General features: G+C 34.5%; 2 protein-coding genes across 2 annotated transcripts; both read right to left on the bottom strand.

Moving 5' to 3' along the window:
* LOC104765606 (leucine-rich repeat receptor-like serine/threonine-protein kinase BAM1) lies at positions 629-2,313 on the bottom strand. The gene has a single exon (XM_010489351.2). The coding sequence runs from the start codon at positions 2,189-2,191 to the stop codon at positions 872-874; it is 1,320 nt and encodes a 439-aa protein (XP_010487653.1). The 5' UTR covers positions 2,192-2,313; the 3' UTR covers positions 629-871.
* On the bottom strand, positions 10,747-12,602 carry LOC104765605 (cation/H(+) antiporter 19-like). Its single transcript, XM_010489349.1, has 2 exons — positions 12,182-12,602; positions 10,747-12,098 (listed from the first exon to the last, which is right to left on the bottom strand). The coding sequence occupies exons 1-2, from the start codon at positions 12,284-12,286 to the stop codon at positions 10,896-10,898; spliced, it is 1,308 nt and encodes a 435-aa protein (XP_010487651.1). The 5' UTR covers positions 12,287-12,602; the 3' UTR covers positions 10,747-10,895.

Raw genomic sequence — 12,613 nt, 5'->3', positions numbered from 1 at the left:
ATCTTCTCCACAGATTCATCCTCTTCCTCTTCATCTTCGTCTTCTTCTTCAACATACTTGTTCTTGGCTTTCTCTGATTCTGGACTAAAACCAGTTTCTTGCAACTCATGTTCTACAATCTGACGATCTCCCTTTCTCATACTTTCTTTCTCGTTTTCTCTGTTTCTTAGATCTACGAGAGGAGAGATGGTGGACGGAGTATTATTGGAACGAGAATCAAAGCTCTGAAGGAGTCAACTTGGACTCGTTTTTAACATTCTGACAAATCAGATAGCTTTATTCTACTTTATTACTTAAAATTCTTTGTCGGTATGTCTGTAAACAGCTAATTATATTTGGCACTTAAGTTGTTAATGGTTAACTAAATCAACACAACACCATTAAGTTCTTACAAGTTCTTAATAACTCTTCCATATCCAACATGCTTGGACACAACAAATATCTTCAATCATTTTAAAGAAACAGTGTTTTTGAGTGCTATCTAGACCACAGAAGTGAATAAAAAGTCTATACCTTTTTTTATTTAAAAGGATAATGACAATTGAAGATAAGGAGACATACAAAACCAATGGTGTGTTTTATTTCCTTCATCTCGAAATGGCATATCTTTCCCAATAATAAAATGAAATAAACAAGAAAAGGACCAATCTATAAATTATATATTCCCATAAACACTACAATCTGATTTACACGTGAGGACCACACTATTACAGACCTTTTTTTTTTTTCAACTTTTGATTTTTTTAAGAAAACACTAGGAGACACAACGGTTCAATTCCTAAAAATGTCATCTTTTGTTTTTTTTGATAACGCTTCTAAAAGGAACTTGTCATTTTCTTTGGAAGAAAAAAAAAAAAACAAAACTTGATCTTTAACCAGTGGAGCTGTGATTATAGAACCTTGAACATTGTGAAGCAGGTCTTGAGAGCAGAGGTGCAACTTCTATCGGACACGTGGACAAACCAACGATTGGATCCGTCTCCATACAGTTATAAGACAAACAGAGAGAAACAGAGTCTGGTAGTTGGAGACCAGAGTTCCAAGGGAATCTCGTGAAGTAGTTATGTTGCAAGAAGAGCTGTTTTGTTGTACCATTGATTAAGCTCTTGACGTATTCCTCTGGAATGTCTCCTGTGAGACGGTTATTGTTCAAGAACAGAGCCTCTGCTCCGGCGAGCGCGGGAGGTAAGTCTCCGGAGATTGAGTTATGGCTCAGATCAACAATGGAGCCCTGTGGTAATAATGACGGCGCTTTGGAGGTGGCGATGGATATGAAGTTGTTTCGTTGTAGGAACATTGTTGAGATTGTGAGGCTGAAGAGCGAGTTAGGGATTGCACCGGTGAACTGGTTCATGCTGAGGTCGATGTATATCAGCTCTGTTAATGGCTCCAAGGCGTTGATTGTGCCTTGCATTGAGTTTCCGGAGAGAGATAAGTACCGGAGAGTGATCGGGAAAGCGGGTGGGAGTTCGCCGGAGATTTGGTTCAGCTTTAGGTCTAAATGGAACAAGGGGCTAGAGACAGGGTTAAGGTTGTTGGAGAAATGGTTTGAAGCTAAAACAAGGACTTTGAGTTGAGGAAGAGTAGTGAGAAAAGGAGGGAGAGAACCTGAGAGTTGGTTATAGCTAAGGTCAAGAGTGTGGAGGTTTGAGAGAGATGATAAAGAAATGGGTATAGGACCGGTTAAGCGGTTTCTTGTTAAGGAAATGAGTCGAAGGAGAGGGAGGGAATCGAACCGAGGAGGGAGAGGACCGGTGACAGAGCCGGGGTAGAGAATGAGTTGGGTTAAGTGGGTTAGATTGGAGATGGAAGGGGAGAGAGAACCGGAGAGATTAGGGCCAAGAGATAAGCCGGTGACACGGCCAAGAGAAGAAGAGCAAGTAAGGCCTGAGAAGGAGGAACAAGGGTCAGGGACTGTGAAGTCCCAGGATGAGAAGAAGGCTGAACCGGGCATGTCGGTTAAAGAGTCTCTGACGGATTCCAAGGCGGCTCGGTCCGTAGGAGCTAATGAAGAGAAAGTGGAGTGGACGAGAGTGAGCAGAAGGAGAAAGAGAGTGTAGCTCATGTTGTGTCTTTTGTTGAGAGTTGTGTTGTTCTCTTTTGTCAAATGAGTAATAAGTTTGGTGAGAGGTTTTTTTAAAGAAAGAAGAGAGAGCGTGAGAGAAAAGAGTAATAATGAACTACACAGCATGTGTGTGTGTGAGTGAATATGTTAACGTTATGGACTCTTGTTCGAAAATGTGTTAGTTTATTTATTACGCCTCTTTTTTCACTCTTGTCGGTGACATTGGCGGTTGTGGTCCCTTTTTTGCATTCAAATCTTTTCAGGAGGTAATTTAAGATTGGGAGATTCCGGTTTTTTACTCTCTACAAGTTCGATCGATTTGGTTTGACAAAATTGTGGATAGATATATGCCAAACCTATATAATCTTAGCTGATGAAGTAAATAAGTGTATAAACTTGAAATTAAAATATACGGAAAAGTCTTCGTTTATTTGATTCGATATTCACAGCTATGGTTAAGTTGTACTATATTAGAACTAGAAGTAAGTTGGTTTTGTTTTGGTTTTTAAAAAGTTAGGTTCAGTTTGTAAACCGTATTCTAACGGCAACTGTCATGTTGGAGGAGAAATAACAAATTACTATATTTATTTGGCAGACTCGTAATTTTTGTTTAATATAATCTGAATTAGATCAGTTTTATTTGATATGTCTTAGTGTTGTTAAAAATAGTAAAACGAGGATTTCACGTGATATCAACTCAAATTCGTCCCGCCATGCAATATAACTTTGTCTGTGTTATTCTGAATATGTTTTAAAAAATCATAATTTAAAATTTTTTGTTAAACTTGGATAAATTAATTAAAAAGTTCTACTAAAAATCGAATTAAATCATATACAAACTTTAAATTTGGAATCGTATTAGGTGAAGCTTCCTAGACATCCGGATTTATATTTATTTTTTATCTTATTTATAATATGACTGTGAATCATTCTCTAAACATTTTAACCATTGTGAGACGTTAAACACACACTTATTATATTAAATGAGTAATATTAATATATATATATATATATATATATCTGTTTTTAAATTTGAATCATAATATATGCAGATATTTTTTAGTAACTTTATGTATTATATGATTATTCAAAACAACTAAAAATAAAATCAAACAAAGATGATAAGAGAATCATAAATTTAAATATTGACAAAATCTTCTAAATATATATATTATTAATTGTGAAACGTTATATGGATATTCCAAATATTTAAATTGTGTTTGGTTATATGGATAATAGATAGAATTAATTAAATTTGTTTGGATATGGATATAAGCAATGACATAGATTGTAGTTCTTTTGAAAATGAAAATGTATTTCAAAAATACTAGAATAGAATTCGTGAGAGAGAGAGACAAAAGGAAAGAAAGAGGATTTTGCTCTATTAAAGTTACTGATTAATTCTTCTACACAAGTATTTTTGAAGTATATTTCTAATTACTAATTAATTCATCTGTACAGACATTTGTTGCAAGAACTTCACTATGGCAAATTGCCAATTATGTAGAGCTTTAAAATCATCACCATAACGCTATGAAACAATTTAGAGAAAAATATTTCGGATGACATAAATCTTCAAAGCAATTAGATTAAAGACATGTGGATAAAATTATGTTCATTTACCTCTTGGATATCCTCAGCAAACCGGTGGCATGTGAGATCTTTGGTTTGATTTCAACAATTTGCAGTAAGCATTGTAATCAGATATGACTTCAGTTTTTTTTGTAAGTTTATATGTATCTTGCGATGAAATTGTCTTGGCATAATCTGAATTGTTGTTAGGGTTTCTATAATTTTTGAAATTGTCTAGGTTTTCTAGTTCTATGTATATTCACTGGCTTCTCTATGGTTTAGGTTAAGGAAAAACTCTATTAACTTTTTATTTGGCATAATTTGTGAATCTGAATTGTTGTTAGGTTTGATTTCAATAATTTTCGGAATTGTCTATGATTTTCTTATATGATCTTGGTTTTGTTTTTAATGTTCTTAGGGCTTTTCTGTTGCACAAGTGGTGAATCTTCAAAAACTAACTTTTGGAGATCACAAGTTGCAGTCTATTTGCAATAAGTCAAAAACACATTGGCTCACCGGGGAAAAACTTGACTACATCCATCGATATCGCCTACTGCACCCACGCCTCGTTCCCATATATGGACCTGGCTGTTTCCTCCAAAATGAAACCAATTGACTGTTTATGTATGATGTGCCCTCTTACAAAGATGACAATACTTGGGACGATATCAACAACAAAGGAAATGTGGAATCAACAGACATTGTGAGTTACTTCCTTGTTTGTCTTACAGTTCTGTTCATTTGATTGTATGACATTATACAATACACATTGATTTTTTGTTTTGTAGGATATTGGGAAACCCAAATTCCACATCGGAGTTGCTACCAAAACTTATGCAGACAAGAGACTCCTAAGGCGAACTCATAGCAGAGCTATAGAGTGAGTTCAATAATTTTTTTTCATTCATTAGGTGGACTTTGTAAATAATTTTTGTTTTTTTGTTTTTCAGCTATAAAAATGTAGCGATAGTCTACTATCTTTTGGAAAATGATGAACAAGAAGCTGCTATGGAAACCATAGACAAAGAGGTAAATGAAATGTATTCTCAGTATCATAGGTGGCATGTCATTATTGTGTTTTGTGCATGTTCTTCTTTCTTTCATTCTATCAATTTTTTTTCAAAATGATATTCTACTAGTATACCACCTGCGCCATGCGCGGACAAAATTGACATTATTTCGTTCTTTTCTGCTTCACTTGTTTCCTCTATTGTTCTTCCACCAAAGCATAATACACCTAGATAATAAAATGCAAAACCATCTTTAGTATAGTTTCCAACAATCACACATCAACTTTTGAAGAAAAGCAAATAGAAGTAGATTCAGATATTAAGATGGTTGCGTACAGAACCTGGCTGGAGATCAGTTTAACAGATGTACTCATTGTCGAGTTGTCGAGAGGGAAAGAAAGAAAAAAAACAATTAGTATGAAGAAGACATCACATACATAAAGACAAAAAAAATTGCAGGGAAAAATAAGAAAATATTGAAAAATGCATCTATAGTCCAAATTGTTTCTTCATTTTGTATACACTTACAACTATATAGAAATTATGTGATGTTTAACTGCAAACTAATATAAGCCAAACTATAAGGAACTAAGGAAGTTTTGCGAAATCACACCATATTACGACCTAAGAAACAAAGACTTATAAAATTATCTTAATAGAGAAGAATACGAATTTGAATGTAACGACTGACATTGTTGTTGTTACATATTGATCTTGTTATTCTTCTGCAAAGCAAATGACAAAAATTAGTGTTATCATCGATGTGTACTGTATATGATAGAAGAACTTTAAAAACCTATATTGTAAAGGTTTATCTTTGGTGTGAAATGTGGTACATCAATCAAAATTATTGTCAATGGAAATCACGAAACATGGATATATATAAATAACAGAAAGAGAAGAGTTTTTTTTGGATAGTAAGATCGATTAAATATAATTGGATTTGACCAATTGAATGTGAAAAGAACATGACTCAAGTGGAATCTTCATTTTCATTAGCCATCTATTCTCTACCGGCCGTCTTCCTCTTACGCACACATCAAGAAGATACATAAATGAGGAAACTAACAGATTCATGAAAGAAAAATAAGACGGATATCATATCAATACAAACGTTGAGAAATAAAAAGAAAACATACCAAAAATAGAGATATTCACCAATGATGAATCATAATCCATGTAGTCAAGAGTTTCTCAAATTTGTTGATGAAAAATGGAGAGATTTATCAACGATGTAGGAGAAATTTAATTGATAATGATGGTATGAGATCTCTCAAGCTAGTGTTGAAGAAGTGATATGCCCGCCCATTTTTCAGTTTGTATGTAAAGGAAAGAAGAAATGGCATAAAAGATTTGGAATGATAGAAACAAATGCAGATATACTTTATAGAACAAAATTGGTTATCATAGATTCATCATAGTTGCAAAAAGAAGGTGAAATCTTCGGAGGTTATAATGAGCAAAACCGTTTTAATATTGTTCCATTAGAGCAGTTGAAGCAAGATAATTTGACGAACGTGGGGAGCTGCAGTTGGGAAAATTGCGAAGGTTGTGGGGGTAAGTTTTGTTTAATTATCAGGTTTGTCTCTTTTTTTCCTATTTTCTTTTTTCACGATTTTTTTAAAAAAAAATTATGAGGTTTAAATTATAAATTAAAAATCTATGTGGCATGATCTAATTGGCTAGGTGACTTGTGCTTTATAAGATAAAGGATGCCTTAAAAATGATTGTTTCCATGTTGCAAGTTAGGTTACATGCTCATTTAGAGGGGGTTATTGGTTCTATGGTTTTAATGGATTTGGAAATCCAAACAAAAATCATGTGTTGTTCAATCATTTATTTTAAAATACTTATCAAAATTATATGTTATTGGTTCTATGATTTATAAATTCTTGTTAAAATTTCATGTTATTCATGTTATGATTTTTTTTTGGATTTCAAAATCCATATTATGTTTTTAAATGGATTTAAATAGATAAAGATTCAAATCCAAGGATAAAACATGTTATTTCAAAATCCATATTTTTTATTTTCATTATTTCCAATTGTATATGGATACAAAACATTCATCCAATAACAGCCCCTTAATATATAAAAATGTTGCATTAGGAAGTTACTTTTATGTGCCGTTTTCATCTAAGTAGGCTTTTTTTTAATGTTTTGCAGCGTTGTGCCTCTCAACAGGCAGAGGTCGAGACAACTCCGCGTAATTCCTTGTCAATGGCTCAGAATGACTATAGCCATAGAGTAGGTGTGAGAGGCTTTACATTTTTTGGGACTGTCAAACGGGACGAAAAGGTAAATGTTTTATTCTCCCTGCTTAAAAAAATTTCATTAAATAACATTTTGTCTAAATGATTTCTTGTGTTTCACAGCTACGTCGTGATAATTTTAGAGCTCTAATGGCTAAAGTATTGCCAGGCAAAGCTAGTTTTGTACAAACAGAAGTCGAAACAACCCCGCTTAATTCATGGAAGATGGCAAAACAACTTCTTCAAAGTGATATTCGGTTCACCAAATAGTCTAAAGACGAAACGAAACTTCTTTGGCGCCACTATGCGGATCATATTTTACATAAACAAGAGGTATATGAACTTACTTTCTGAGGATATTAAAGAGAAACAAAATGGTAAAGATTCGTTTTCGGATGTCCTGTAAATAGTTTTTTGTGTTTCCCGTGTTGTGTTGATGACTATAAAAACCTTCTACTTGAAGTACTGCCATCTGCTGCTCCCTCTATATTAACTGAATATGAAGCTACACTGCTTAATTCATGGTCCATAGTCAAAACCGTGCTTCAAAAAGATGTCTGTTCCAGTAAAGTACGAAGGATAGAAAGGAGACGTTTGTGGCATCGGGTTAGTGAGTGAGGATATCAAAGAAGAGGTATACGAACCTGCCTTTTATATTCACTCACTTGTCTAGTACGTATTTGCTTTGAAATTTTAAATTGTTTCTTTATTCACAGCGCTCTGGTGATGTTTATAAAGCTCTCATGGCTGAAGTTGCCTCTGTACAAACAGAGTTTGATTTTTTGAAGTCATGGTCATTGGCCAAACATATGCTTCAAGGCGATATCCGGTTCAGACAAATTCATAGGAAAGAACTGAAACGTCTCTGGCGCCTGTTTTCTCAGGTAACTTTCAGTAGACAGAAACACGAGGTAACATATATTTTGAATGAAGCCTCTTTGCTTTAATGTGAGTGTTTGACATAGTTTGGGGCCGAAAAATGGGGGAAGGAAATGCTTTATAGGCGGAAAGAGAGAAAAGAGCATGAGGCATTGGTTAAAGAGGTAAATAAATGCATTCCCTTTATGTTGTTTGAGCTCGTTCTAGTATTCATGTAGATTGTTTTTCTATGTTTTGCAGCAATATCCGTAGAGCTTTGAGGAAACAGAAACAAGACCTATGGTCAAGTAGCTTATGGAGACTTACCACCCATCTATTAAAACTGTTAAACCCTTGTCACTTTTTCTTACTTTAGACAGTTTCGTGTATTTCCTTTGTCTTTTTCACTGTTATAACGTGCAAGATATTTCCAGGGTTTAGTTGGTGGTTTATATGAGGGTGCTTATACAAAACCAATGGGCTCTTTGTTAAGAAAGTTATTGAGCTAATAAATGGTGTTGTTGCCGTATCACTACTTTTGAACAAAACTATTGTTCAAGCGCAGGGAGTGACTCGGAGATTGGGAGGTGCGACAGCCATTAAAGAATCTACTTCACTTCTTCTCCTGAGCTCCGGCAGCTTAACGCCGACACATAATGGTTTTTAACCGGTTTGACTAAACCGGATTTGATTTCACAATTGTTCAGAAACTCAAATTCAGCCAATTGAGCTTGTTACCCAAACTTAATAGAAACTAAGACCCGTGCTCGAGCACGGGTTGAAATTCATTTTATTTACATTGTAATTTTTTTATAAAATATAATTTATGTGATTATTTAAAAAAAAAAAAATTGGATAAAATATTAAATAATAAAATCATATGCTAAATACGATGATTTGAAAAAGACACTTATTTTTGTAAGTTTTATATTGTTAATGATTCTAGATAAGTACCCGTGCTATAACACTGGTTAAATTTTATTTTATACAAAATTTTGTATATTTTCTATTCTAAAATAAAGTTTTAATATGTTGTATTAGTTTATGTACGTGAAGTTATTTCAACAATCTATATTTTACTTCATGACTTGAATGTCATTATAAGACATAATTTTGTGAATTTGGTTTTGAAAAGCCGAGTTATTATATTATGAGTAATTTAATATATTGTTATACTTTTTTTTAATATACTTGGTTTTTATAAATTCTTTCATACTATAGTGACATATTATTGACATTGCTATAACAAACCAATTTAGAGTGTTTCTAGTTCCTAACTTTAATATCAAGTTTCAATATTTTAAAAATATTTCAAAATAAATTATTTAAAATTTATTATATTATATAAAATTATAAAATTCAACAAAAAGGTATGAAATTGAATTTAAATATTCAAATTTTGACCCGTTACTTAGTAAAATTTTAATTCAATAGATATTGTTTTTTAAAAAAAAAATATTAAAAAAAATTGAATATTTTATAGATTGAATCATTTATATTTGTTTTTAAAAATTCGACTTATGGTATATCTGAAAATAAAACTATTTTTTAATTATAATAAATAATATGAGAATTTATTTGTTTCACAAAATAGATTCATATATAAAAATGAGAGGTAAAATATAATAATAATTAACAAATTAATATGTTAAGCTAGATATCAAAAGATTTTATTTGATGAATAATTTAGTTAAAAAATTAATATGGTAAGTTAGATGATATCAAATGATTCTTTAGAATATTCTTTTTAAGATTTTTGGAAACAATAAGTCCAGAATATACAAATAATATAAAACTTAATCTATAACCTATTTGTAACCAACTTATTAAAATTATATAGTATACAAAATAATGTTGTGTACTTCCGTTTTATTATATAGGAGATAGGAGTCTAAGAAAAATAGGATTGACAAAGTTGTGGTAACACTATAAATATAATAGTTGTATGAAAGAAGGTTAAGAGAGCTTTGCTTGTTTAGTCCGTTAGACTCTAAAGCCCACGATTGACCCAGCTTCAGTTAGCGTTTCCTTTCTATATCTTCAGACCGAACATATCTAACACAGAGGATTTTTGACCTAACATTATACAGTATTTGTGTTTCATCGGCTCGATATGTCTAGAATCTATCACTGCCATGGTTTATTGTTAGGCATCACTAAAGACTACACTAGGTTCATGGTTTTGAATCCCTACTTGTGCCAAACCTTGTGGCTCAAAGCCTCAAATGATTTGATACGGATAGCAATGTAGCTTACATCATTGGAGAGGATGGATACTGCAAAGAAGTGGATCTCGGAGAATCTACCGATAGATTTCATTATCCGCTTGTGTGTCCTACTACGTTCCAAGCTCAGCGCAAATCAAGCAAAGAGGGAAAAGGAAGAAAATAATATAATTACTAATTAGTTCATTTACATAACCTAAAAAATTTATGCCCTGCTTGATAATATAATTTGGTCAATCGTCATTGGTTTGTCTATAATTTCTAATATTCAATATGAGATCGAACTAAGATATTTAAATTTACAAATATGTAAATGTAAGCATACCATTATAGTGAAACTAGAATAATCGAGCAATCATGCAACATGTAGATGAACAGCGGAAATGGAAAAAAAAAAAAAACAAATCACCTTATTTGTTCATCAGAAGAAAGTAACGTAGGAATCTGACTGTGTAAAGTCCAGATTTTCCTTTAATCTCTATAAAAATTACGTAGAAATCTTATCATTATGTCACCTTGCAACCCAATTTCCTGATGACCGTGATTCATGTGAAGAGTCCAGATTACGTGTGTTGCCAACAAAAACTCATCCATATGGTATGGAAAGGTTTGGCTAATGGCTAAACTTCTAATGTAAGGAATGTCTTTCAGGAGCTATATAAATGCTTCTCCAGTGTCCGCCTTCCAATCCAAGGTCAATTTTGTTATTAAGAAGAGCTAAATCAAGAACTTGAAAAAATATTATTACGAAATTTTAGGTCTGATTTTCATGCCCATAATCTAATGGTAATAGGGGAAAATACAAAGAAACAACGAAGACACTCCAGGTACCAACCAAAAAGAAACCAAAATATTTCGTGAGACAAAAAAAAAAAAACAAGGGAGGCTGATTAAATAGACTGATTAGATCCGATCAGACGGTAAATTCTGAAATATCTTTGGAAGACTGGTCGTAATTAGCATCTTCCTCAACGAGCGGCCGTGTATCTGCTGCTGGATCGTATCCCTGAACGACGAGCACTGATGCAGTGGTGGAAAACTCTGATGAAGACAACAAACGGCCAACTGGTCCTAGCTCCGGACAATCCGAACTGTGAACCAACGACACAACAGCTGCAGTTCTTCCAACGACGAAGAGATTGCATTTGTTCATCGACTTAAGTGTCGCGTTGATATCGTCTTTGCTCTCAACAACTCTTTCCTCGTAGGCCAAGGACTCATTTCCTCTTGGATCATTCATCAGCTCCCTCACAAACTCTTCATCAGTCTCTTTTTCTTTTTTCTCCTTTTCGTCGGGCGCACTCTCCTCAAATCTCTTTAATGTCCCTTTCGCAGCTACAAATTTGAGTACGGTTAGTGTGATTCCTGGATGCTCCACCATTTTCATACCGTAGGCGAGAGCTTCTCTGTCGTCCAAGCCTCCGAAGAATGGAACCACAACTTTGTAAGCCACTTCGCTGGCTACAACCTGGGATGGTCCTCCGAGTCCTCTGTCTACAAGAATCCCAACTGAGCAAGGAGCTCGTTGTAAGACCCGGTTGTTCACTTCATGGAACCCATGTCCGATTGACTCCATTGTTCCATCCGCTCTCTGATGCTTGTGAAACGGAAGTAGTATCATCGCTACTCGTTTCTGATGGGCGCTTGTGATTATGTCTTTGTGGATGCTAGTGAGGTCAGATATTGCAGTCATGGGTCTAACCGCTACAGCCCTTAGATGCTGGTAAGCCTCGAAGGCAATCACCATCTGATCTGTTGATCTCTCTATCTTGTTCCAGATTGGGAGCCCGTTGTTCCGAGCTTTGTGAACCATTGCGATTGCTGATGACCGTTCAGAAAGCTCCATCATATGCATCGCATATACGCAGAGGCGTCCTTTTTTGCCTGTCCCTCTTGATGATTCAATCAGATTGATCAATGTTGGTATGTTGCGAGTACTGTGGAAGCAAGCAAGTATCCGTAGCTCTGAATCATGATCTTTCCTTTGGATGGTTTTGTGCTTGTATGGTGCTCCTTTTCTTGCAGGCTTGTATATCGCTATCACAATTGGAGTTGTAATGAAGGTTGTGAACAATGCCATTAGGACTAAGATCGCAAATGCTTGATCATTCAGCACCTGCTCGACAAAAAACAATTAATTAGATCACTCGATCGGGTTCTTATAAAAAAATCTTATACATGGCTTTCAAGAATCTATACCTTCCGGTCCTTGCCAATGTTAAGAACAATGAGCTCTACTAAACCTTTGGTGTTCATAAGGAATCCAAGTGCCATGGCTTCTCTGAAAGGAACCTTGCAGAGCATGGCGGCCCCAACGGTTCCAAAAATCTTACCGAAACAAGTGGTGATTATGACGAGAACTAGAAGTCCCCATGACACCCCTCCTCTGATAGTTGTTACATCAGTTTTGAGACCGCTAGCCGCAAAATACAGCGGTAGAAGAAGCCCCGAGACCAGATCCTCTATCTTCTCTGTCAAAACTCTGCAAAATGGTCCTTCTTTAGGAGTTACTATTCCTACCACAAACGCCCCGAAAAGCGCGTGTATCCCAATAGTGTCTGTCACAAAGCTTGCTGATAAAACCAAGGTTAGAGTGACACAAACATAGAGTTCCTTCACAGGTTCTCCCTC

Source organism: Camelina sativa, chromosome 19 (assembly GCF_000633955.1).
Source record: "Camelina sativa cultivar DH55 chromosome 19, Cs, whole genome shotgun sequence".
Lineage (NCBI taxonomy): Eukaryota > Viridiplantae > Streptophyta > Magnoliopsida > Brassicales > Brassicaceae > Camelina > Camelina sativa.
The sequence above is the reverse complement of the archived record's forward strand: the minus strand, read 5'-3'. Positions and strand labels throughout refer to the sequence as shown.